We start from the raw sequence: 27,606 nt of genomic DNA on the forward strand, positions 1-27,606 counted from the left end.
AGCCAATTCTGTTCTGTACACTTGGGGGAAAAACTGGTTGTAATTACTTTGCCAGTTCTGTAAAATTACCTCCCTTGGTAAAAAAAGATTTTTCAAAAATTTCCTTTGACACTCAGACCAAGCATTATTTTTTTTTTTAATATAAAGAGTTTGCTTTTCTTTAAAATTAATTCAATGGTAATTTGTCAAGTCTTGATCAATAGAGAAAAACATCAGGATTTTTTCAGTCAGGTGAAACAAATACTTAAACATGACAACATTTTTAAACAAATGCAAACGTAAAAGAAACACGTTATTTAATAACATGTTGCCTACTTGCTTATACATGGCCATGTGGGAACAGGGGCAAAAGGAGGAAAATAAACCCATCTCAAACTCTAAGTAAATATTTATTAGCAATCAGTCCAAAGGCCCACAGACAGACTCACCATAAGAAATCAGTGTTCACACATTCACAGACTTTGGAAGTGAGAGCCGATGTGAAACTTTTCCCTTTAATGCACCATGATGAAATCTTCCTCTTGCGAAAGCTTCTCTGCTGGCCCATGATGCAACGATCACCCTGAATATCAAAGCACTGGACTTACTGCAAGGGAACCTGCACCACACAGACCCTGTGCTGTGCTGAGAAAGGCTGGTCTTGCTGCCAGGACTGTAAACCTTAACAGCCCTCTGATCCTCAGATATATACGTATAGAAATCCCTCATATCCACTGCTGTCCACTAACAGGTCATTACATAATTGTAACATAGGCTGTATTTCCAGGACACAAATCTGGAGATGCACATGAAAATGCAAGGGCAGTTTATGTTTCATGAGTGCCCAGCCTGTGTACAAAGCTCTGAATGGCCATTTAAAAATTTCATCTGGCTCCAGATAGCTGAATTTCTCTAAATCATCATGTCTCGTGTTGGCTGTCCATCTGAAGCACCAACCAAGAGGACACAGAATGAACTCTCTCCATACATACTCCACTGGTAACTGGGCAGCTGCAAGTACTCTGTCAAAGCCACTTTAGTAGTTTCTAATTTCTGAAAGACATTTCAATGCCAATATCCAAAGAGACTGATACTCTTTAGGCTCAGATCTGCATAATATTCTTTGTATACACACAGCAGTCCCAAACAAGAGGTGTAACATTAGCAAATGAGAGCTGGAGTAACACTAAGTAGTATGCAAAAAATAAACTAACTCTGGTGGAAGAAGCAGAACATAATAATCAGAATGATTATGAATAAATATGATATATTGCATTTAATAATAACCCCCCCATTGGTCTCTTTAATCAGTACATTGTACAGAGAATTTAGCTTCCGAAAAGTGGATTTGGCCAGAGCATCAGGATTAGCACAGCCTTAGTGCATTACTGCAGGAAGGGTATTGCCCAAAACAACTGGACTCCATTATGTGATTGGTCCACTGAGATCCTAAATTACTTCTGCAATGGACTTTACTTATGGCAATTTATATACGAGTATGGTATGTGGTCAGGAAGTTGGCAGAACACGACTGCATGTTGAAATTGTTTCAATCAATATTACACACTCCAGTTTATGGAACATGCTTCCCAATCCAGCAGGACCACCTATTATTATGGCAGCCCACCAGAGATACTTCTGCCTTTTTTGGGACACAGATCACACAACCAGAGGGAACACAAAATCCTCTCCACTTTAAACTCCTATGAAATCAGTATAAGGAGATTAAGCTGGGGATGTAGCATTCAAATTCAATTTGGAAACATTTTCTCAGCACGCAACTCCATATGAATCTGAAAGCCATGGAAAAGTTTTGTCAGTTACCATAAAACCATGAATACCTGTAGATTTGTGAGCTCCCAAGACTCATAGTCTTCATCAGTGCACTCCCTGGGGAAGGATGGTCTGAAGTCCACCTTCACCAGTTCCCAGTCTGAACGGTAGCTGATATGTCCAAAGACTCTGAACAAAAGACCAAAAGTAAGCTCTTACTGCAAAGAAATACCATACAGCTGAGATTCAAAAGTTCATCTTTTCCTATCCACAGTCATAGTTCTGTGCTAAAACGTCCCAGGGTAATTTTTCTTCACTTTTATTCCTCTTCCATTTACAACAAGTCTAGCTAGGAAACATTTGTCAATTGTACGAAACTTTACAATGAAGAGATATAACTTGTATATTAAAGTTTTGTTTTTCCCTAGCAAACTGTCCAGAACAGGAAATAATATTTTCTAATTTGGAATCAAATTTTTTGTCTATTATCTTGCTCTCGGATTTTGACAGGAAGCTCGGATCAGGGAGCAGAATCCCAGATTCCCGCTCTGTCACTCATTCCTTATGATTTGCAATTTCTTCATTTGTTTTTGTTGTAGGATTTTGTGTTAATTTCTTCACATGGCAATGTGCTATTGTTAAACTCACAGAATTATCATAATACTGTATTAATTTCTAAGGAATACACTACATCTTCACATTGTCCTAGAGAACTCAAAGTCTCTTCTTCATTTCATATAGTTTAATGTATAACAAAAAACAGCCACAAACTGTATTTTTTTTTGGGGGGGGGAGGGTGGGGAAGGAAATCTCATTGCTTTAAAAACCAAGCTGCATTTGGTTTTTAAAGCAGCCAACATTTTTTTAAACAAGCAGCCAACATTTTCTAAGTCAGAATCTTTATTTCCAAAACAAAACGGGTAAGCATGACATCCAGCAACAAATTAGAAAGGATAAAGACTCTATTTGGGCAAAAGTAAAATGTATTTGTGGTTTGTATCAGGCTTATGTGACTTACTTGCCAAAGAATTTAAGGTTAATTCTGAAGCCAACAATTTCTGTGCTGTTCATACTGAACAGAGTTCGTATTCCAAGCTTTAGTATCATTCTCCAAAATAATTAATTCCTTTTGTTTTGCCCTCAGTTTTGTCCAAATCCAGACACAGCAGGACTGGTACAGTTTTACTAAAAGCATTCTGCAGTGGCCACTCATTTCTCTGAATATTCTCCTGAGTGCCAGGTTCAGATTGGAACTGGGGTAGACCAGAAATGGTCGATTCTCTACAGCACAGAAGCAATACATGAAGCATGTTCCCTGGTAAATGGCTTACAGCTCTGAAATCTCCCAAAAAGCTGAAAATAGTTCATTAATAGAGACTAAAGATGTACAGTGATTTCCCCCTTTCCTTCCTGGTGTCTTTGCTACTCCTCCACAGCAGAGAGATGTAGATATCAATAGGTTATTGCCCACACTGCTCACATGATAATGAGTGGACAACCCACGCTCACAGGAAACCACACCACCAGCAGTGCAGTTAATTAAACACAAATGCATTTAGTTTGTATGTCTCACTCTTTTCTTGTAAGGCTCTGAGATTAAAGGACTGACTTGGATCATCTAATTCCTTTCCTTCTAAATGTACCCATGGCTCAGAAGTAGAAGTAACACACACAAACTAAAGAATGTGGCTCAGTCCAGTGGCTCTGTGTGCACATAGGTGTGTGGTCCCCTTTCTCTCACTGAGCCTAAGGGTTTGGTTCCTTTTTCTGGTTCAGCTGGATCCTGAGAGCTGCTGTCACCATATCCTCTTATTCACTGGTACTTACATACTCAATAAAGTGTCTACTTAGGTGGTCTCTTGCTTTTTCCACAATGCCTGTTTCAATATGACTGTGTTTGCTGACAGACATGAAGTGTCTTTTGCATGCAAAATACCTGCACCTCTTTTCTAAAATCATTGTTTCTCCATACAAGGTACTAAAATAAGGCAGATTTCACCACATGCTTATGCAACTATCTACCTCAGTGACTGCTGCTCCAGACTTCACAAAATTTCACAAATTTACTACATTTCTTTTATTAACTAATTTATTAAAAAATACATTCAAGTGCAAGTAGCCAAGTCCTGTGAAAGCTTCACTCCTGTCTCAAGAAAAATATTTTCTACAGAACAAATAAAATTTTCTCCATTCGTGTTAGCTGTCTTAGGGATACTGGTTCGGGAAAAAGGAAGAAAGGAGGTGATGTTTTGAGCTCAAGGCAGAACAGAATAATGACATTCTCCTGAAAACATAATCTCTGAACTATTATTAATGATCTTTGAAACCTCATGAGGGTGATTCCAAATAACTGTGGCAAGGGAAACAGGTTGCTTATATATAAAAATATGCACACACAACCACCCATACACATTTATGCCTGTATATATAACCAGAGATATAGAACAGCAAAACAGAGCTCAGAGAGTTAGAAAATTAATTTTGATATCCACAGAGATACCAAACAAATTATTGAGCTATCCACTTCTAAGCACCTTGGAGATAATTAAAATGATAACAAACAGCTACTACGTATTTATCAAAATCAAATCATGTCAAACTAATGTAATTTTCTTCTTTTACAGGGTAACTGGTTTAGTGGATAAAGGAAAGGAAAAAACGTAGCATATTTTGACCTTTGTTAAAACTGTTACACAGTTCTAGCTGACATTGTCTCAATGTAAAAAAGAAAACATCAGTGCAGATAAAATCACTGTGAAGAGAAATGGAAATACATATTTAATTAGAAGAATCCATTTTCAAAAGGTAGTTATCAAATAAAGAATATTTTGAGACATGTATCACAAAGATATGATGGGTCCACAGTCAATATATTTATTAACAATTGAGGTCAAATAAGAAAGACAAAAAGTTTTGCAGGTAACACATAAGGAAGGAAGTGGACTTTGACTGATGGAAGCAATGTTCAGAAATTAATATGATGAAATACTCCAAAACCAAGTGCAGAAAATACTCCTTGGGAAAAAAGAAAACCAAACCCACATCAAAGGTGGAAACCAAAATGGAAAGTAACTTTCAAATATCAAATAAAAGACTTGGGTAATTCTGTGGAATTAAAACAAGAATGCAGTGTTGCTGCAAAATAAGAAGGACTAATTCTAGGTTGTATTCAGAACTTGAAAACAGAGGACATGGAGGTAATTATTTTGATGAACTTGGCACTGGTGAAGCCTCTGGAAGAATATTGTGTCTAATTTTGGATTTTATATGCATATTTACAGACCCACTAAAAATGAATTTGAAGAGGGGCAAAATGACTCATAAGCTGCTTAGAAAATGTAACCAATGAAGAATGATTGAAAGAATTGGGTTTTTCACTGGAATAGATACAGCTGAGAAGTACAACAAAATGTTTGCAGAGTCCTGTTATAGACTAAAGAGCTGTCTTCAAAGAGACCTGGAGGAAGGGCAAGAAAGATGAAGGACAAGGATAAATTTTAAAGATACAGCCATATTATTCTCTAATTCCTCCTCGGTGCTGGTGAGTTCCATGTGAAGTACTGGGTCCAGTTCTGGACTCCCAAGTACAAAAGAGAGAGATGGAACGACTGGAGAGTCCAACTAAAGGCTGTGAAGGTGAGGAAGGGGCTGGAGGAGCTCTCCTTGAGAGAGGTAGAACTGTTCAGCCCAGAGAAGAGAAGGCTCAGGGGAAACTCTCCAAATCTACAAATACCTGGAGGGAAGGTACAAAGAAGATTCTTTGCTAGGATTGGAGTGGTCTTCAATGGTGCCCAGTGACAGGAGCAGAGGCACCAGACCCCAAATGAAACACAGGAAGTTTTCTCTGACCATCAGGAATTAGCATTTCTGCTGTGAGGGTGCAGTGGTACAGGTGCCCAGAGAGGCTGAGTGTCCACCCTTGGATTTTCAAAAGCCATCTGGGAACAGCTCTGTGTGGCTGGCTCTGGGTGGGTTTGTGTGACAAAGGGGTTTGACCAGGTCATGTCCAGAGGTCACCTTCGACCTCAACGATTTCATGATTCTAGAATTCTGTAGAAGTCATGATTGAAGATGTTGAAGTTGTTTTTCTGCCCCACTAGAGCAAGAAATCAGAGCATATCAGGATTAAAGCTAGAGATTAGATAAATATTGCCCAGTTCCACACCCTATAGTGATAGAAAAACCATAGAAATTACTCTGGAAATGATGCAAAATCTCCTAGGATAATATGGCAGCTACGGACAAACCCTATTTGCAAACAGCAAAGTCACTGCTTCAGGTGGTGAACTGTAACATTCACTTCTGTGGATTTTTAGCAGGATACTGAAATAATATTTCTGCATGTTGGTCCAGCCTCGTGGGGGAAAAAAAAAAAAAGGAAAAAAAAAAGAAAAAAAAAGAAAAAAAAAAAAAGGAAAAAAAAGAAAAAAAAAGAAAAAAAAAGGAAAAAAAAAAAAAGGAAGAAACCAACAAAACCCACCAAAACCTCGTTTCCATTACGGCTGTTCTGATTCTACAGACTGAAGACCATGTTCTCACAGAGCACAGTAACAACACCAGTGTTCCCAACATTCCCTGGCTTAAATAAAATCTGAAAGATTTAATAAAGTGTCCCAGTACAGTCACAAACTCTATTACAAATGCAGACATACAGCTTTCTAATTCCTAGGGTAAATTTTCCAAGGAATGCAGCATTTTACATGCATCCACTTTAGCATACTGTTTGAAAAAAAGGTCTTAATGATTATTAATGCTGTTTCTGCAGTAACATGTTCTGCAGACACCTCGCATGAGCACATTTAAATGTACTGCTAAAGATCACTAGAATAAAAAAGTATTTTTTCAAAGTAACAAAGGCATGTATTAAGTAGGATTCAATGGATTAGACAAAAATATGAGCTACAATAAGGCAATACATAACAGCAATCACAATATAATTGCTCAGGTGCAAAATATATAATATATGTGATGAATAAAATCATATGAATGAAAAAAACTGGAATGATGCCGCAAGTGTAACTGATGACTTGAAGTTATATATCAAGATGATAGCAATTCATAAGCTACTAAAACCTTCCTCTTGATTAACTATATTTCATTAGAAAGCCATCAAATCAATTCTGTTGAAACCATAAAAGATGATGCTGTGATAAATAATTTTTAGAAGAAATTCCAATTACCTTGGAAATTAATTTACTTTTATTTGCAAGAATTTAGGATCCATAATTTTAACTTCAGCGTTTCAGTTGCCATAACAACTTTGTACATTTGTTCCTAGTTCATTTATGAGCACATAATTTTTTAATTTGATTGCATCATTTGATAGATAAGACAGTTTAATGCCGTTTTTAAGCTAACTCATTTAAACTATTTGCTGGAGGATTGCTGGTTATTTCTGTTCCTGGTAAAGCTCATAATCAGGCAGAGGTAATTTAACAGAAATTATATGCAATGCTAATCTTTTCCAGTAAATTCTGTTCAATAGACAAGGCCTATTCAATACAGACTCCTTGTTCAGAGGAGCAGTGGTAGCTGTGTCACCTCCTGCCGGTGTGTTTGGCTTTACTCATGAATACCTGAGAGCACTCAAAGACCTCAGAGTGGTGGGAGTGATCCTGCAGTGTTTTCCCACTAAGGTCACAAAGGTCACATGGGGAATTTATTCAGATGTTTAATGCAGCAACTAAAACTGTGCAAGTTTTGCACTTGTACTGAGGACTGGTGATGACAACTGTGTGATGCACAGTCACTTCTGTTTGAAATCAGAAGCCTCTTTCATTCTAGACTCACTGTCTTAGTCTTCCAAGTGCTGCACTGGCTTTTGCTCGCGTCTGTATGAGTTTGCCATCAGCTGTGATGTTCAAAACAGGGACTGTAGCACAGTGTCTGCACTGTCACCCTGGTTTTGAAGACTTTTCTAAGCCTTCTGTAATGTTCTTCATATTGGAGTCAGAAATTTTACTTTATCACACTTTCTGCTATAAACACTGGCCATGTTTTGCTAACTGTCTTTCATTGTTTACAGATTTCTAGGTAGGAAGAAAAAGTTGATTGACAGTTGGCTTGACCAATGTGGATTGAGAGGTGGAATTCCATCCTCCAATCCACAGTCTCCATAAGAAATGTATAAAACTGAGTTTTGTAAATAAACTCGTCCCATTTCCCTGCTTTGCTCACCAGCGTGTGCTCGTGTGGTTCTTTCGGTGTCCACTGTGACATCTGCACAGTGATGAACTGCCTGTGGGCACACTCTGATAACTTCATATGACACGTGGGGCAGGGCCCCTAGGTTTTTTGAAAGACTTCAAAATTATAGAGCTATAACAACAAAACCTAGGATTTGAATCAGGGTCAGTTGAGGGCCCCACATACAGGTGGATGTGGGCAACCTCAAGGGCTCTCTCTTCGATAATCTGTCGAAATTCCTCTGGACAGCACCTAAGCAGAGCTGTCCATGCCTGTACCCAAAATTCTTTACAGATCTAAGCCTCAGGAGCTAACAATGAGTCTGTGCTCAAGCTGGTAAAGGAAACTACACTTCCAGAGATGCTAGTTAATTATTTTAACAATTCCTTCTCTCTCCTTTCAAATGGAAGCAGTCACAGAGCTTTGTCAAAAAATTATATTTATACCTTGTTCCATATACTCCTTTCCAGTGATAAATCATGTTAGAAGGAAATAGAACAAACAGTGAACTTATTGTAATGAATAAATATTTTTTAACTCTTAGACTTCTCTGCTAATTTTTATAACAAAAAATGGAATTTCAGATTAAATATTCAATCTACCTTACAGTTCACTAGATATCAAAGGCCATTTACATTAAAAACCCAGCATCTTTCTCAGTTTTCTTCTACATAAAAGGATTAGTCAGAAGTCTCTTGTCAATTTATGGTGACTTCAAAGAGCTGAGTCCTTTGCTTCATGTAGACCTTTACTACAAATTATGACAATATCCCTGAAAAAGCAAAGAAATGTGACAATCCTCTTTTTGTTCTGCCTGTTGTGGTTCATATTATTAATGTCTTTGAACATACAGCAAGACACGCCAAAATCTGTGCAAAAATTACCTGGCTGAGGAGTAAAGTGATGAGATGGTGGCACAGAAGGATGCACTTTAGTGTAGCCAATGCCTACAGTTAGTGCTCTCCTTAACTCACAGGAATAATCTTATTAATGAAAGAATTTCCAAGGGGAAATGGATTGGCACAGACAGTTAGCCATAACTATGCACTAGAGTGATATTTAAGGCCTACTATTTTCAAAAGAGAAAGTGACAAGTGAATCTTTATTAGATGAGTATTTTTCAGTTGTCTTTGTTTCCATTACACCGTTGTAAAATCAACAAAAATCTAGGTAAGTCAGAGAGCTCCTTCTGGTAAAATGGATGAAAGTAATGTGAGATTCAGGCTGCAGTCTGTTACACATCAAGATTATAATTCAGCATATTTTTCTAATTCTCCAAAATAACATAACAGAGGTCACATTTCAGTGGCCTTCCTAAATTGCAACTACAGAAATGATGAATGCTTCCATGTGCAAAAGTAGACACCTGCCTGTATAAAGCAACTGCACATAAAAAATCTTTGTGTATACAGGAGATCATGTGCAAATATGCTGAGACATTTATGACTTAAATGCCTTAAACTACAAACACATGCATATACTTAATGCACTGAAGAGAAGAGTAGGGTCTCTTGGTTAGCCTGTTTTTTTGGTTTTTGGTTTGTTTTTGTGGGGGTTTTTTTTTTTTTTTGTTTTTTTTGTTTTTTTTTTTTTGGCTGCCAAAGTGAAAAATGAAGGGAGGAAACAATTTAGTTGAAATTGAACCAAGATACGTTTTTTCATTGTTTCCTGCTCCCATAAGCTAATAATTGCTATTCATTCATTAATGCCAAAAACATTTTGGTTTAAGCTCTTTTGGGGAAAAGGAACAGAAATGAAAGCTTAGGTTCTGAGAAGTGCTAGGGAGGAGCAGAATGAGGGTGTTTCCACTTCATCCAGGATTCAGTGGCTCCATCATACTTGTGAATTACATCCAACATTTTTTCAGGTCCATTTGATAAATTCCTTTCCAAGAACAACCTTTTAACACATATGCTGTTTAAAAAATATTGCAGATTTAGTGCCTAGCCTAATGTCTTGTGCAGAGGTAAATACAAGGCGGCCTGGGAACAAAATTGTTTAAAGAGAAACATGACACTGTAGAGGACAGTTTTTACATCATTAAATCCTCTGTTTTCATCTTACCTAAAGATCTAATTAATCTGGGATACTTGCAAAATTTTATAATTCTTTAGCTAATACTCTGTTTTCCTACTCATGTATTTAAAAAGCAAGTCTCATCACAACTAAATTCTTCATTCAGACTTCACCAAGCAGAGCAAGAGTTAATAGTCTACAGTCATCTAAATTGTGGTTCCTTCATTCTGAGAGCAAAATATAGTTCAAGGCCCCAACCAAAAGTAAATAAAGTGTTTAAAAAATTTAGTTGTTGGCTAAGTTTGTAATGGTTATTTATTTGAAATAGAAACTAAAATGGAACCATAGTTAGAGGACCAAAGCTTCAGGCACTCACTCTGTGACAAGAGCCCAAAATTACAAAAGGTCTGTTCTGAACGAAAAAGTCACATCACCCTTTTTCTGTCCTGTAAAAACAGACAAAGTGATAGCAGATTCTTACAGAACATGAATTCCTAACCTTACAGTTTCTCTTATTCAAATATATTAACAGATCTGTCCTAAAAATGTATTAAATATGGGTTTTAAAGTGAGACTGAAAGCATCCTGCTCCTGTGCTTCTGACTACAATCTGAAATTCTAAGGAAAGACATTTAAAAACCAAACTTTACCCACTAAACTTCTTTTGAGCTGAGGGAGAGACCAGGGCAGTACCAGGTCTTGACTCCAAGGTCACAAGTTGGTGGTGTCACTGCAATGCTTTGCCTTGCTCTGCTAACATCTGTGTCCACAGAGATTCCAACAAAAGCCTTAGACTTGCTACTACACAGAGATCTGTACATCTGCATTAGCTGGTATCTACATTAGGTTGGAATAGAATAAGCAGTTTGCTTTTCCAATGCTTTTTTCACCGTTTCCTCTATCTTCTCTCAGATATGTTCCTTCTCATGCAGGGAGCAGAACAACCATTTCATAACTGAGCAATGATTCTCATACAAGACATTAACTTGCTGAAAAGAAAATCTAGAATTTGCCTTCAGAAATCAGCTGTTCTCCTACATAATGAGGCTTTATCTACCTTTTACCTACCCTTTGTGAGTGTTGTAGTATGAGAAAGTCAGTAGAGAAGAATTCCAGACACAGAAGTACCTCCACCTAGTAAGATACTCAAGGAGAACAGGAGAAGGAGTGTGCTGCCATGTGTGACAATAAGCTCCACAAACTACATGTAATGCTGGCTGTTGCTGATGTTGTTAAAGGTGAGACTGACATTCCTAGCAGAATCAATAGTTACAAAAATCCAGATGGTTCCACCTAATATATGATACTTGTAAATATTCACCTGGTTTTGAGTAAGTTTAAATTAGACTATCTTCCTGTTTCCATGATCACCCAGGAACCCAAAAGGAACAAAACAATGGGTATTCAAGACAGCAAGACATGTATGCAGGAGTTCTGCAGTTCAGAGATGTCATAAAGTTCCCAGCAGCATCCAAAGTTGTTATTCCATGAGACATTACAAAAAAAAATAACCCTCTGGAAAAAATACAATTACCCACAAGGAAGATTTTGGTTTTACTTGACATTAAAAAAAAATTCTTTTATGTAACCTCTTATTGCCCTTTTAAAAGGGGCTATGGTCTGTGGTACCATGGTTATTGTTCCTACTGGATTTACACTGCAATCTAAATAACCTGGTTTGGGAAACACTCCCTGAAGCTGAGATGTGATTTAGAAACAATTTCAACAGGTTTGAAACTTTCACTACATTAACTATATCCTCTGAAGAGGAACATCAATATTTCAGACACACAAAAATTCTTCCTTTTGCACTGAGTTAGGCCATTACTCAATCCAGTATTAGCAAGTAATTTTTCCAAATTATAAAATATTGCTTGGTGTAACACTGGGTTGCAGTAATTTTCGTTGTTACAAATTTAGAACAAAATAAAACCTACTAGTCCATGCACTATTTTGATGAAAATATATTAGTTGAGAAATTTTCTTAGAAACCTTACTTATTCATTTAGCTGTAAATACTGGATTTGAGCTCCTCATTTAGAAGTTGATTTTTACACAGATCAAGTTTCCTAAAATTTATGAATACTTTATTGCTTATCTTTCCTAAACTCCTAACTAGGTCTCTTTAGAAATGGAAATCTAGACAGATTGAAAACAATGAGTTTCCTAAAGTTTTTGAATACTTTACCACTAAAACTCCTAAAAATCTTAACTAGGTCTTTTGCAGAGCACAATGGAATAAAATATATTTTCCTTGGCATTTGTATTTAGAGTATTCAAGATTGTACACATCTTGAATACTGCAGGGGATTTCGATGAATGATTTAGATTAATGTTGACTGACAGATGACAACTGAGTTTTATGAAAACTTTTGACAAGTCAACATTTGGCTTTCCTCTCTGTTTAGGAGAAGACACAAAACTTTGAAAGGAATGCTTGAGGCAACCAGGTTCACATTTTCCCATTTGTTCAGTAAAACTTACTAGACCACTTCACTGGAATGGAAAACAGTCAGGAGTGACATTCCTCAGGGGTCAGTACTGGGACTGGTGCTGTTTAACACCTTTGCCAGAACATGGACAGTGGGATCAAGAGCTTCCTCAGAAAATCTGCCAATGACACCAAACTGTGGTGCAGACAACACACTGGAGGGAAGGGATACATCCAGAGGGGCCTGGAAGGCTTGAGAGGTTGGCCTGTGTGAACCTCATGAAGTTCAACAAGGCCAAGTGCAGGGTCCTGCACCTTGGGTTAGTCCCAAGAACAGATGGAAGAATGAGTTACAAACAGTCCTGATGAGGAGTGGGGGGTGTTGGCTGACAACAAGGTCAACACGAGCCAGCAGTGCGTGCTCACAGCCCAGAAAGCCAAATTTGTCCTGGGCTGCATCCAAAGCACTGTGAGCAGCAGGGCAACGGAGGGGATTCTGCCACTCTGTCCACTCTCATGAGAGCCCACCCATAGTGCTGCATCCAGCTCTGGGGTCCTCATAAAAAGGATGTGGAGGTGTTGGACCACGTTCAGAGAAGCTGTGGATACTCCATCCCTGGAAGTGCTCAAGGCCAGGCTGAATGGGGCTTTGAGCAATTGTTCTAGTAGGTGTCCCTGCCCATGAGAGATGGGGTGGAACTAAATGGTCTCAAGGGTCCCTTCCAACCCAAACCATTGTGTGATTTCATGTTCTTTGATTTTGGATAAATCAGGACAGAACTGGAATTCAAATGCAAACCACTTACAAGTCCGATCAATACTCCAGACATCATGCATGAAAAGTCTCTTACACACGGATTGACTTCAGTGGGACACACAGACTGACTTCAGTGTAACCAGGATTTTACTCTAACAGTCACTTCCAGTACAGGTAAAATATTCTTTCACTGTTTTGTGAGTTTATTCTAGGAGCTTTAAATTAAATACTGTCTGTTCCTTAATTTTGCTGCGCATTTTTTCAGTTATTACCTTCCCACTTCAGAATTATTCTCTCTCTCCTAATTTATGCGGATTTTGACACTGCACTCTTTATTCAAAGTCTTTATTCAAGCTCATTCCACACCAAAGGAAGAAAATCAAATTCCCATATTAGTAAAAAATGTCCGACTAGGTCCTTGGCAATGGATTTGTGGATTCCTCAAGGTGAAAGATGCTACTAATTTATTTTTGTTACCATTTACAAGTTCATCTTGCCAGGTTCTACTTGGAAGAAAATTCTATCTAACAAAATGAAAAGATGATTTCTGGTTTTTTTCCAGGGAATGTATATTTCTCAAAAGCAACAAATCACTGCAGATTAAGTCAGCCACAATAACTTAGTACAAAAATAAGTTTTCAGGAAAAATGAACTAAGCCAGACAGACCAACGAAAGGTCTTGACATAAAGTCAGAGCACCACCGGGCTGACAAGATCACCCTGAAGGTAAAACACAGTCAAAAGCAGCCGGAGAGACAAGGAAGCTGATACAATGGCAACAATGAAACACACTGCAGGTTTATTCTTCTCATTGTCTTTGGAATCTGGTAGGAAATTTGCATGTGTCTTCAGGGCCAGTCTGTGCTATTCAATGTTTGATGCCCTCCATGCTCAGTAAAACTCGCTAAAAAGTGAGATCCTACAAGCCTGGCATTACACACTAGAGCAGACTCTTGCTGTGCCTTTAGAAATACACAAGTCACAGGATGCTTTTTATGTCAGTTTGGGCTCATGTACCAAATCCAGCTGCAGCTCTGTGTATTTTACATAGAGGATTTTAGAAAGGCATTATGTTTCACAAGAGCACTTTATCCCATTCAGCCAGGTAATTAAGCACATCTTCACAGAATCACTGTTTTAATGATACTTTATGAGGTAAAAAAGACCCAAAAAACACCAAGCCCAGAACATACAGTCTCCACACACCATTTTATCTGCTAGTAAGTATAGATTGAGATAGGCTTTTGATCCATCTGCTTTTAGTGAAATCAATGGAAATCCCTCATTGAGAGGCATAAGTGTCTCCATGTGGCATATATTATATCATAAATAAACCTGTATTTGAGAGAAGGGGAAGATGATGGGATAATACTGTTCTTCTCAGGTCACAGCTGTATAATGGAGGATAAATGGGGCAGTGGAGAAAGAGAGAAATAACCAACAGACCAGATTCCCCTCTTACACTGCTATGAACTTGGCACAACGCTTTGAAGTACACTGGGTAGGATTTCTGTTTTGCTTTATACACTGGGCTATTAATTTATTTTTCCCTGGAGGAAATGCTACTGGTACATGTCAAAGACAGCTCTATTTGCAACTCATGGGAGAAAAAGCTTGTCATGAGCACACTGAGCTGCAATGTAAAAATCACCCAACCTGTTGCAATAGCAGCACACACAACAACCTGTGTGCACTGCCCTGAGTGCACTCCCCTTTCTGCCTGCAGGCAGCACGTGCCTTTCTCCCTGACTGCACAGGTGTTTTTTACTCTCAGACACTTCTAAAATTCTGGCATTCATCCTAGAGATGGAGCAAAACGTGCAGCTCAGATCCAGATGTCCCTGATCCTTTGGAAAAAGACAGATAAACAAGATAAACAATTTTGAGTTGCAGAATTTGGTTATTTTTAACTATTCACAGCATCTGCCTCTGTCACTGCACAGAATAAAAACAGATATTTGACAGCAGAGTGCCTGGTTTTACCAAGTACTGCAGTACTATTTACTAAGACAACACTACAGTGATTTACACTGTGAAGACAACAGATATTTAACACTTTTGATGTCTGACTAAAAATCTGTAGAAAACAACAACAACAAAAAAAGGCAAGAGGAAATAGGGTTTTTTTTTGCCTGCATCTTACGCACTTGTAAAGCAGTCCTAATATTCCACTCTCCCCTGTGGTAACTCTACAAGATTTCATTTGAACATAATAATTCTTTAAAATCTGAAATACTGCAGTAAGATGATTTCAAGGATGTAAGTGTGTGACTGTGGGAAGCAAAAGCCACTGACTCAAGGACTATCTCCAACATGCACAGCTGAAAATCTATGCAAATGCATAAACAGGGAGAGCCCTGAAAACAGAGGTGAAACCAAAACCTTACGTCATGACCAGTGTCTCATCTCCAGGTTCACTAAGGAGTCCATCTACAAAGACAGAAGTGCTGGTAAAATTATGTGTGCTCCAGGTCTGGCCTTCATCTATGCTGAACCTGCAAAAAAGCAGAAAAGGCTTTCATTTACAACTACGGGTATACAAAGCAGAATGCACTTTAAAAATCCCCTCACTACTAAAGCTTAGGATTTTTGATCACAAAATACAGTATTCCTAGACAGTGCATGATATTAATGTGATCTTCTCAGTAACTTATCCAGGGATTCCCATCTTTATGAGAAGGTGTAACAAGTTTTCCCCAACAATATAATTCCTCAGGCCAATTAAAAACTGAGCTCTGTCAACAAACTATCTAGCTACCTTGAAGATTCAAAAGTTAATTCACATTTCATTCTTTCTAGTAGTCTCTGAGCTATAGATCTGTTAAGCAGAGGCCAGTGAAACATGAGAGGCCAACTGCTCAAACGTGGGAGGTGTACTAGCTCCAGGCACCAGTGTGAGGATGGCCCTTCATGGCTGCTACAGTCCACTTAAATATCTGCAAAAGATACTGATGAATCAGCAAAACATACTTCAAAACATATTTCAAACGTGCATCCAAAACTTATAAGTCCAAGTCTCTTTTTTCTGTACATTTCCTCCAGATCTTTTGGACTGTAGGTTAATGATGGTTTTCAGTCCAGATAATCAGGTACAGAGCTAGTTCCTGCTCATGTATATAACACAATTCTGCAAAAATGAGCCCAACCATAAATGATAAAGATGCCTTACAGTTTTTTAATGCTGAAGATTATATACCATGTTCTGCTGCACTATAATGCAGTCTAAACCTTGACATTTTATGACAAAATTCTTTGCAACAAACCCTTCCTGCCAAACAGGCTGAGAAGGCCACTTGCTGCATTGTCACCATACGAGAGGATCTATGCACACTGCAGTTAATTTGTGCATGAATATCTCGGACGAGCTGTGATTCTGGCACACCAAATTACACGTCATGTAAGCGCAAATAAATCTTTTGTCTGTTGGCTCCCAAACTCTACATTAAATTGCTCTTGCCAGAGAAACTCAGGGCTGTTCTCCAACTTCCCTGTGGCCCTTGGAGAGGACAGTATCAGTGAACTCTCCTGACTGCACATCTAAGCCCCATGTGCAGCACAGGCTGAGCATCGACGTACTGCTGGCACAGCCAGTAGCAGATTAACAATTATGCTGGACACAGCTTCTACTGTAGAGTTCCAGAACAGTCTTAAGGAAAAAATGCCTACACTGATGCAAGAAAATGTTCTTATGATTAATGCAGGATGCCATGGTACCTTCAGCACCATGAAGCAGTCTTAAAGTAAACATCCAACTGCATTGTGTTGACTCAATGAATGTTAAATTAAGCTGATTCCACCTGCGTTTCATACATGATCACATTGAAATGTTTATCTTAAACTCTGAACTTTGAGGCCTTGAATACACAACAGCTCTACTCTAATTGACTGTAGAATTACTTGAGTATTTTCAGAGGGATAGAGGTGTCTTTGATAGCCACAATAACTCCACCATGGTCCAAGTACAAGATGTGGTGCTCCTCTTCAAAGACCTGAAAGTCAGACAAAGAAAGGCCAACTAAGCAAATGTACAAAACAGCTGAAATAAAATGAACAAGCAAACAAGAATTAAGAGACTTATGTTTTATAATGTCCACACTTCAAACTGAAAAGGACATAAAAGTCAGGTTAACTCATATTTCTCCTAGCTGTAAAAGAAAAGAAAGTTAAGCAGGTGATTCAGAAAATGTTCAGGTTCAAATCACAGTCAGATTAAACTGCCTGAAGTGATTTTAGCCCAAGCTAGTCTTTCTCATAGTATGCATTCTGCATTCCTTCCTGTTATATATCACTAAGTGACCCATCACCTTACTTTGGTGTTTGCCATATTCTGTGTATCCGGCAGAATAAAATGCTTTGTAGTCTAATTCTAAGAAAAAAAAGGAAAAGTACTGTTCTCTGTGACTTTCTCACATATTCCCCAGAACCTACAGAACGTGAAATAATTGGTGCAAGCACGTTTTCTGCTTTTCCAGTGTCAGTGAGTTGAAGTTCAAATATTATCTGATGTCCCACGGAGACCACTGTGAATTTGGAACCAATATACATGTAATATATTTAATGGTCTAAAGGATTAAAAACTTCATAAATTATTTTAATTCATTTTCTAGAGGTTATCAGCAGTGCTAAAATAAAAGCACAGATATATATCTTTCCTGGTTTACATCTAAAATCTGTTTTAAGACAAGATTTGCTTATGTTATTAACCTGTGAAAGTTCATTTAACACAAGACCAAGTGATATGGGAGAATTATACACGCTTAGCATTTCTAGACAACCATGCAGTCTCCTGTATGCTTTGACAAAGCAAAGGCAAAAACTATAAAGGTTAGTTCTACTTTGCCTTGTAAATGAAAAAATACTAAATTTTCTCGTTTTGGCAAAACTAAATGCTATGTTTAGAAGAACTCTCAGCAAGACTGAACCAGAGCTGGGGTGAAAGTATCTCACAGCACACTCACAATTACTTCAAAAATAGCAAGTATTTAATTTGGGTTGAGATCTCAGTCTTCCTCTCATTTAGTAAGAACGTATTTTATGGGAATCCTAGGGCTTCAAGTGTCTGATCAGTTTTTCAGTGTTGCCAATTTACAGGCAAAACCCTGATACGAGGCATTTATAGTCCGAAGTACTCATTCCCCCAGCTGTGTACTTCAGAAGAGAACTCAGTAAAGGACAGACATTAATTTTAGATGCACTTCAAAAGGATGAGATCAGCTGGAGTCAGATAAGCAAGCAGAGTCTGGATCCTCCTCTAAACTTTGTTTGAACTTCCCCTCAAACCAAAATGCAGCAGTATGTGCTGGGACACCACGTCTCCCAGAGCTCCACCACTGAAGATAAAGGAAGCTGATATCTGCACCACTTAATGCAAGTCAGCCTTTCCCAGAAAAGCACCATGGTAGGTCTTCACAAACCATATTAAGAATCCTGCTTTGGCCCACTACAAAGCACAGAGGACATATTTCAGGCATATTAATGCTGTTCTTATATCATGCTCTTCTTGCACACACTTCAAACTTTTTATAAACAAAATGTATGAAAGCCCTACGAGAACAATTCTTCATCTTCAATACATGGAAAAGAATGAACAGTTTCATCCTGTTTACCACAAAAGTAAATATTTATCTCTACTTTCTGGAAACAAAACAAGGCAATTTGCAATGTACTGAGGCAAAGGTGGTCCCAGTGTGAGAGGTGAAATTCAGACCTAGGAAGATGATATGAGAGTTCACAGCTGGCCACTAATTCTGGTATACATCTCTCCACTAACTAAAACAAGCAAAAAATCTATTCTGATCCTTACTAGTAGCCAGCCACTAGAGAACAAGATTTTTATAACCTATTTCTGTAATTCTATGGGCATATTTTGTGCTTTATAATCACAATGTCAGTTCCTATTCTATCCTCCTCCCATGTCTGTCCCAACAACTTCAGCAGCTATTTTGGGTCAGAATATCTGTTGGAAGAAATTGGGACAGCTCCATGAAATCAATGATCAATATTTAAGTTGTCCTAGAGAATTATATGCCATACAGTTTTACTTTGCAATACAGAAGTTGCAAAAACAAACAAAAATTCCTGAGATCGCTTTTTTTTTCTTTCATCAAGTGATATCCATTACTACATTCAAATCTGGAAACAGAAGTTTTCTACACAGAATGAGCCAGATGAACCTTCTTAGGGTTGAGAGGCTGGAATTACATCCTTTTTTGTTGTGCTTAGAAGTGTTAACATCTATCTCCTAAGATGCCTGCAGGAAAACATTTATTTTAACTTAACTGAGGGTTTTTCAAGTTGCTTTGATACACAAGTATTTGACACAGATAAATAATATTCCAACAAAAAAACCCCCACCAGACTAAGGCTCCAGAGATCTAGATTTAGTTCCTACACATCCAAGAGGCTTTCTGTGTAACTTCATTAGCTTAACTGAACATTTTGTTGCTGCAACAGCTACTCTGGTAGCAGATCAAATGTGAAAGCTTTATTGTTGTTGACTTTTTCCTTTTATTTATGGCATTCTTTTTGAAAGTCAGACCTTTCCCTTGCTCTTAACTGTATAAATGCTTCGCTGTATTTTAAGTTGTATCTGTTACAATGTTGTAACAGATGCTGTTGAAATAACAATGGCAGCCAGAATTGTGAACAGAAATCAGTGCTAAAAAAAATAAAAACACTCATATGTATACATTAATTAAACCTTAGCACTTAACAGAGTATCCTAATATTTCATGTTCATTAACATATTTTATTATATTGTTTTTCTGGTATAACAGACAGAGAAATATTTCAAATAAACATGAGTTCACCTTAGGCTACATCCTCATGGTCCACCTGGCACTGAAGTTAATGGTTGGACTTGGTGATCCTAAGTGTCTTCTCTAATTTTAATGATTCTATCATTCTAAGCACACATACATCATGACAATGTCAAGGTGAGATTCCTTTTTTCTACAGCCCAGTTCACAGCACAAATGTTTAAGCTACTTGCCAATCAGCTCCTAAAGCACTCCTATTTGCAGTGCAGTCTTGTACAGTACACAACCATAATTTTCAGTTTTCCTGAAACAAAGAGTGATTGTTTCAAGATATACCAACAAGCAGCTCAGCCATGCAACTGAAAGGCAGAAAACAACTGGAACCAGCACAAGTGATATTGTTGTTATTTAAAATAACAATTCTTGGTTTTGCTTTTTGTGTGAGCTGGCACAGGCAGGACGCAGGAACAACCACAAGCCCACAGATGAAATGCAATAATAAATTATTCTCATTACCTGTCCAGCTGAAGGAGCCCTGAAGCAGCACCTGGGCAGGGGAGGGGACACAGCAGGGGACGCAGGCACTGCAGAGCCCAGTCCATGCCCGAGGATCACCCAGCCTAATGTACTGCAGGGCTTTGCACGGGCATAATTTACCACTCTGCCTCAGTCTTTGCAGCAGCAGGGCAGGGATCTCAGCATGTTTGATACCGTGCCTCTATCCCAGCCCTTGTTATCTGAACACAGATGTTTGACTTGTTTGACACAGAAGGCCAAAAAATTACTGGTATGGAGGTGGGGTTTGACACCTGAACTGCACATCACTTCATTGTGTTTACAGTTCTCCTCACCAACCTTCTGATTGTTTCCCAAACATTTCCTTTATCACCAGAATTCACCTAATTTCAAAACTTCTTTTTAAGGCGTTCATTTCTATCTCTATGTACTCTGGCTGTGTTTATAGGTACGTCTTCCTGAACCCTTATATGACCACATCAAATGCAAGCTATGGAAGGTTTGATGCTGTCTTAGAGCACACTGTTAAATTACAGGATCTCTGACCTTCCCCACAGTCCTTTAATCCACAGTCCTGTGAACCAATACTGCTATTATTTCAAGAAAGCTTTCATTAATTCCTTGCGCTACATTTCCCCTAAGTCTCTCATGTTTGCTTTTCTCCATTCTCTGTCTCTGTATGCAAGCACAGACTGCTCCTCTTCTCTGTAAACAGCTCAGCAACCCCATGTGAGCTTGTGAGAAAGGTGCCAGGCCCTCATTAATGACAACCACAAAGTCTCCAAGGCAGAGACCTAAACTCAGACAAGTGTTGTGCCAAAGCACAGGATTTCACCAGCTCACAAGACCTGCAATTTACTGCTTTATCCAAATTCCTGTATCACCTGACTGAAGCCTTCTCTTTTGTTGTAAGAACTCCAGCAGAGAAAGAAAATGTGCTGCAGTCCACTGGAAGAATTATTTAATCGTGAACAGCGAGGCCATAAAATACATAAAATAATCTACAGTTTTATTCTGATCACAGATATTAGAATTTAGTAAGATCTTTCAAGGGCTTCATAGAAGTTTTAATTACAGCTAGCAATTGGTTGTCATTTTGACTGTAACAATGAGGGGTCAGTTTGTGGCTAATTTACAGCATAATTAGGCACCTTAGGGTAAAGTTGAACACATATCATTTACCTGTGTGTCTCTACAAATAAAAATCAGTGAAAACATGAATTTGACCTCATTCCTCTTTTCTTCTTGTTCTTCACCCCAGAAAACCTAGAAAATTTTGGCAAATGCTGACAAGAAATTATGAGAGTCCTCTAAGAAGTATTAAACAATACAGTACCAACTGTAAATCCTGGAAGGGTTTTGCATTTAAGCACTTATTTATTTTATGCTAGACTTCAAGAAGGAATTTGGTATAAAATTTTATCTTTTAAACATCAAAGGACATTATCATTACAAAAATAACCCATTTGTTTTTAAAGTACTCTGTGGAGTACTAATGGCACCCTACCATAGCAATATAAGAAACTGTCTGTATTTTTATCTTTTAACCCCAAATTCCCCAAGCTCAGTAACACTACTGAGAACATTTTCACATTTAATGGTTCTAAGAAAATAACAAAAATTGATTTCAGCTGAACACTACAACACTATTTTAACTGAAATTAAATTATTTTTTGAAAATGCTTTGGTCCTTTGTGGGTGCTTTTTTTATCCTGCATATATATTAGAAGTGGAATCTATATGATATTGTGCATTGTTGCAATATACTTATATAGAGAAAGAAAATACTCCTATGCTGAGTGTTTTGGGTTTGCACAGCAAGGTTTTGGTAGCAGTTGAGTCTACCAGGGTGGTTTCTCTGGGACACTTCTAGAGAAGCTTTCTCACATCCTACAGCCAACAAACGCCAGCTTTAAGATGGACACGCCACTGGCCAAGCTTGAGTCAATCAGCAACAGCAGTGGCTGTTAAATATTATGTTAAATACATAATCCTTTGGGATTATGTATTTAAGAAATGCACAACAGCTACTGCAGCAGGAGTGAAGAGCTGAATATGAGAGGAGCAGCCCTGCAGACACCCAGGCCAGTGCAGAAGGAGGGGAGGAGGTGCTGCAGGTGCTGGGGCAGAGATTCCCCTGCAGCCCGCGGTGCAGCCCGTGGTGAGGCAGCTGTGCCCCATGGAGGTCCAGGGTGGAGCAGAGAGTCCCCTGCAGCCCCTGGAGGAGCCCACACTGGAGCAGGGGGGTGCCTGAAGGAGGCTGTGACTCCAAAGGAAGCTGATGTTGGAGAAGGTTTGCTGGTAGGATTATGATCCCTCAGGGGACCCACACTGGAGCAGCCTGTTCCTGACGGGCTGCAGCCCATGGGAAGCACACATTTTGGAGAACTCATGGGGAACTACAGCCCATGGAATGGACTGATGCTGGAGAAGATGGAAAGCTTCTCCTGTGGGAGGGACCCCACACTGGAGCAGGGGAAGTGAGGAGTCCTCCCTGTGAGGAGGAAGGAGCAGCAGAGATCCTTGTGTTGAATTGAGCACAGCCCTCATTCCACATCCCCCTGTGCAGCTCAGGGTGAGGAGGTTGGGAATTAGTGAGTGAAGTTGAGCCCATGATGAAAGGAGAGGTCGGGTGAAGATGTTGTGAGACTTGGGGTTATTCCTCACTCTATTATTAACTGGCAATCAAATAAATATCCCCCAAGTCGGGTCTGTTTTTCCCATGGTGGTAACTGGTGACCAATTTCTCCCTGTCCTTATCTCAACCCATGAGCTTTTTGTTGTATTCTCCCTCCCCCGGCCAGCTGAGGAGAGCAGGGAGAGAGAGAGAGATTGGTGGGCACTTGGCACCAAGCCAGGGCAAACCCACCACAGAGACAGAGCAGTTCAGGAAACAATATATGAGAAAAGTGAAGTGCTTTAATGGACACTAGTCAGTGGAAGAAAAAGCCATCCAGAATTCAAATAGCATGACAATATCACAGTTCTCTCTTTTAATACTTTGGTATTTGTAGTCCTTGAATTTATTAAACCATGCCAAAATACTTTAAAAAAATCTATTATTTAAAAAAAAATCTCTTTTCACTTGTCTCAGTTTCAATGAAGAAAAATTTTATGCTGTCAGATTATGAAGCAAAATTTTGCCCTTGTACCTAAGCCATGTCTTTTAGCTCAGAATGTTTGTACTGCAAGATCTAGTCCAAGTCCACTTCATCATTAACATAGGAAGATTACTTAAATTATTAAAAACCTAAACAGACACTATGTTTTTTGCATAAGATACTTATAAGATCCTTAAAGAGACCAAAATATTTGAACTTCAGAAGAACCTGACAGCCTGATCAATTTGAGTCTAAGAAAATCACCTTCTTAATCTCTTAGTTTCCAAGCAAACTGGAGATAATAATACCACTCCTTCAAAAGAGTGAGTGTCTAAAGATTAGTTAAACATTACATAATTCATCACATGTGGTACATTGAAGTTATTCCCAGGTTCCTTTGATGATTTATGCCTCCTACCTGGCGCCACGTTTTCCCACAGTCAGATGTTATGTACATCTCCTCCTTGTACTCGACCAGCTGGGAGCCCAGGTTCCCTGTCACAAAGGAAGAGAGAACAAGGGTTGCATCCACATCAGCAAGAGAGATTGGATCTAGTCCTGATGCCAGTCTGAGTAAGAAACTTCCAGATCAGAGCAAGAACTAAAGACAGTTGAACAGGCTTACTTCATTTTTGGTAGAACTAGCAAAATCCCTTAAAAACACATATGTACAATTTCAAAGTCTTCCCCTCCATTGCTAGGTTGTCCCCAGGTAAAAGCAAAGAGGCTTGATTCTAATACCAAAATGCAGAAGTCGGACAATTTATTTTTGTGGCTGCATGCTGAAAAATTATCATGAAACAACACGTATTTAAGACATAACTATGAAACATCCATAAACTCAGAAGTTTTAACCTTAGTCATATTCTGTAAAGTTATTCACATTGAACTCAAACTGTTAAAATGAAATATTTTATCTTCAAGACTTGATGAAGTGGTAGCTAGACTAGGATCTGGTGAAATATGCAATATGAAAAGAGGGGACAGGACTTTTAAAAAAGAGTAAATACATAAGATTTGAAAGCAGAATTATTTGATTTACCTAAATATTAACCAGAAAGTAACTGAATATTTTGACAAATAGCACTGAGGAGAATTCAAGTTCCTGCAAAGTTAACAGAAGTGTTAAACCTGGGGAAGATGATAGCAAATGCAGTCCCAAATACAGAGATCTCCATCTTTTAACATGCAGTATTTCAAATAGCAAATTATTAAACTGCCAGGCAATTTAGAGTTTTAGGGGAGAATCATTTATGGCACAATATTCCTTGTAAATGATATCCTCCTGGGGATTTTGACTGATATATATGGTTTGCATGTTTTCACAGTAGAAATAAGATGAAAATTATCAGATCCTCTTAAGCAGAAGAGACACTGAAAGAAAACTCTTGAGATTAGAATAGCACTATGAAATTTCACTTGTACATTATATAAATAGCTGGTTTTTAACCACTAAAGCAGATCTGTTTATGCAGAGTGTACTTACAGATGCTGAAAGGTTCCCAAGAGGAACAGCAGTGCCCACTGCCTGAAACACACACTCAATTTAGCCCATCAAGATTGCATGTGCTCTGCTCCTTAATAGGATAACTCTACATCATAACCCTAAACACATCCTGGACAGGATTGGAATATTTATATTGAATTAGGGAATTTATAGGAGTCAATCCTTTTAAACTGCATCTAACAGTTCAGAAGATGCCACTTCCCATTCTTGGATTTTTCTTGGGTTTTCATTTTTCCAACTCACTGCACACTCATTTATCAGATAAATCAGCACAGATTTAGCTGGTCATATGTTGAGTTGGAAGGGACCCATGAAGATCACTAAATCCAACTCCTGCACAGGACACCCCCAGAATCACATCATGTGCCTGAGAGCATTGTCCAAATGCTTCTTGAACCCAGGCAGGCTTGATGCTGTGACCCTTTCCCTGGGGAAAGCTCAATCACCCTCTGCGTGCAAAACCTTTTCCTGATATCTAACCTACACCTCCCATGAATATAACCAAATGAAATAGTTCCAAAAGGAAAGCTTCACACATTAATTCAGTTATATTTTCTCTCCAAATACAGCTTTAAGATTAATCTGATCACTAGAAGGAGATATGAATGAGAAATCACCTTCTCAGGGCTGAAGGGAGGGAAGGAAGAATTGATTAACTGCGTTTAAAAAACACATTTCTTTTGCTATTATTACTTTCCTCTATTATACTGCTCACTGCTATATCACCTGCAAATGGGTATATTCTTGTGCTTCTGCAGTAATCACAGTATGTTTTCTATAGGACAGCTGAAAACAGAAATATTTGCTTGCTAGAATCGAACAGACTGCTGTCAATCTACACTCTCCTTTACACAGGTAACTAATGAATACAGTGGTAGTTCTGCTCCTGAATAAATGCTGTTTATTCTACCTCTTTTCACCACTTAGTGAATCCTACTTGCATGAGTAGGTCTTTATTTTGAGCATTGCTAGGGATCTGCACTTCAAAGAATTCTGTGGTAAATTGCCTTGCTAATGGAAAATTAGTCTGTAAACTAAACAGCACCTACTTGTGCTTCATTAAAAAGCCTTTTCTATCCAGCTGATTTAGTAATTATATTAGCAACAGCATCATAATTGCAGCTCTGTAAAAAGACAGACATGACTTCTAGTTCTGATTTTATCTTTACTGTCTTTTCTTGGTAAAAGAGCAAAAGGAGTTTGTGAGCTCGGTTATAATTCCAGAGACTTTTCATTCTGCCTAAACAACTGATGCCAACAGGAACAGAATCTGGGACACAGCTTTGGGAAAAAGGACTTCAGTGATGTCTGACCTTTGGAAACAGTCCATCCATGGGCCAAGGGTGGAAGCCCAGAAGTGGTGCATGCAGGACCTGCTGATTGTTGACACAACGTTTAATTGTGTCATTAATGAAGGCTGTAATTTTCATTACTTCCAGATTTTTTGGGACACACAATCACATGACATAGTTTTGCAAACTTTGTAAAATGAAGTCTTCAAGCAGACAAAAAACAAAACAAAACAAAAAAAAACGCCTTTCTGTAAGGAAGGATAAAACTTCTCAGTGCAGTTGGAATTTGCTCTGTGGGTACTGCAGACCATGGGTTGCTGAAAAAGTGTCAGTGGATTCAGAAAGAAAAAGCAGGAGAGGCCAAAAGAAGGAAAGCTGCAGCACCAGGGGGACAGGCAAAGTGCAGTAGGAAGCACCCATGCAGCCAAATCTGAGACGTGACAGGCAGAAGGAAATTTCCACAGGAACACACACTGGTGCCTGAGTTTTATAAACCACAGAAAAGTCACTCTGAAAACTGTTAGCCTGAAAAAGTAGAACTGGAATAAAACCAAGTCCTTCAAAGATTTAAGTGAACTCCCCCTGATTTTTATTAGCAAACCTTTCTATTTAATATGAGTGACACAAGAGCTGTGAGTTTTCTCTAGTTAAAAAGTTTTAACTTTATTTTTCAATATGCTAATAAAAAATAACTTCAAAGATTTGGAGCATGTTGTTCTTTTTGAGATTTAAAATAAAGTGCATAATTTCAGACTGTAGCTACCTTGCAGAGTGTTGTGTTACTGGATCAGCCAGCTAACTTAACACAGAGTGTGTAATGGCACCCCATAAACCCCTTTACAACAGCTCCAATTTCCATCAAACGAAATGCAAAAAATCTGACATTAATAACACTGCAAACAAACAACTGCAAAGCCACAGCAGCACTCAGAGCAGAACTGAGAAATTCTGAACCTTTCCATGACATATCTGAGGAGGATTATAAAATATATTTGTGGTAAGTCTGGCAGCCACTAACATGTGAGCACAACTGATGCTGTGATCAAGTGACACGAGAAGGTGAGAAAGCAACAATTCTGCTCAGCCCAAGGCTGGAAGGCAGCAATGTTTAAGTACCATTCCCACCACATCCTGCAGTGTTTGGACTGCACCACAGCCCCCAAATATCAGTGTGCTACTTGGCCTGGTGGACCACACCAAAATCTGTGCTTCTTATTACAGCTGGAAATATCTGCACTAACTCCTCAGGTGTGCCATTACAGCACAGAAACTTTTCTATCATTTTAGTGG

General features: G+C 38.6%; 1 protein-coding gene across 2 annotated transcripts in view; it reads right to left on the bottom strand.

Annotated features, from left to right (window-relative positions):
- Positions 1-27,606, bottom strand: part of SORCS2 (sortilin related VPS10 domain containing receptor 2) — a 531,576-nt gene that overhangs the window by 38,231 nt on the left and 465,739 nt on the right. For both annotated transcript variants that reach the window (XM_063401574.1, XM_063401573.1), the window contains exons 12-16: positions 23,936-24,012; positions 17,040-17,131; positions 15,530-15,637; positions 1,821-1,941; positions 429-562 (exon numbers count right to left, since the gene is read on the bottom strand). In XM_063401574.1, coding sequence (XP_063257644.1) covers positions 429-562; positions 1,821-1,941; positions 15,530-15,637; positions 17,040-17,131; positions 23,936-24,012 — 532 coding nt within the window. The remainder of the gene's footprint in view (positions 1-428; positions 563-1,820; positions 1,942-15,529; positions 15,638-17,039; positions 17,132-23,935; positions 24,013-27,606) is intronic.

Source organism: Prinia subflava, chromosome 7 (assembly GCF_021018805.1).
Source record: "Prinia subflava isolate CZ2003 ecotype Zambia chromosome 7, Cam_Psub_1.2, whole genome shotgun sequence".
NCBI classification, from domain to species: domain Eukaryota; kingdom Metazoa; phylum Chordata; class Aves; order Passeriformes; family Cisticolidae; genus Prinia; species Prinia subflava.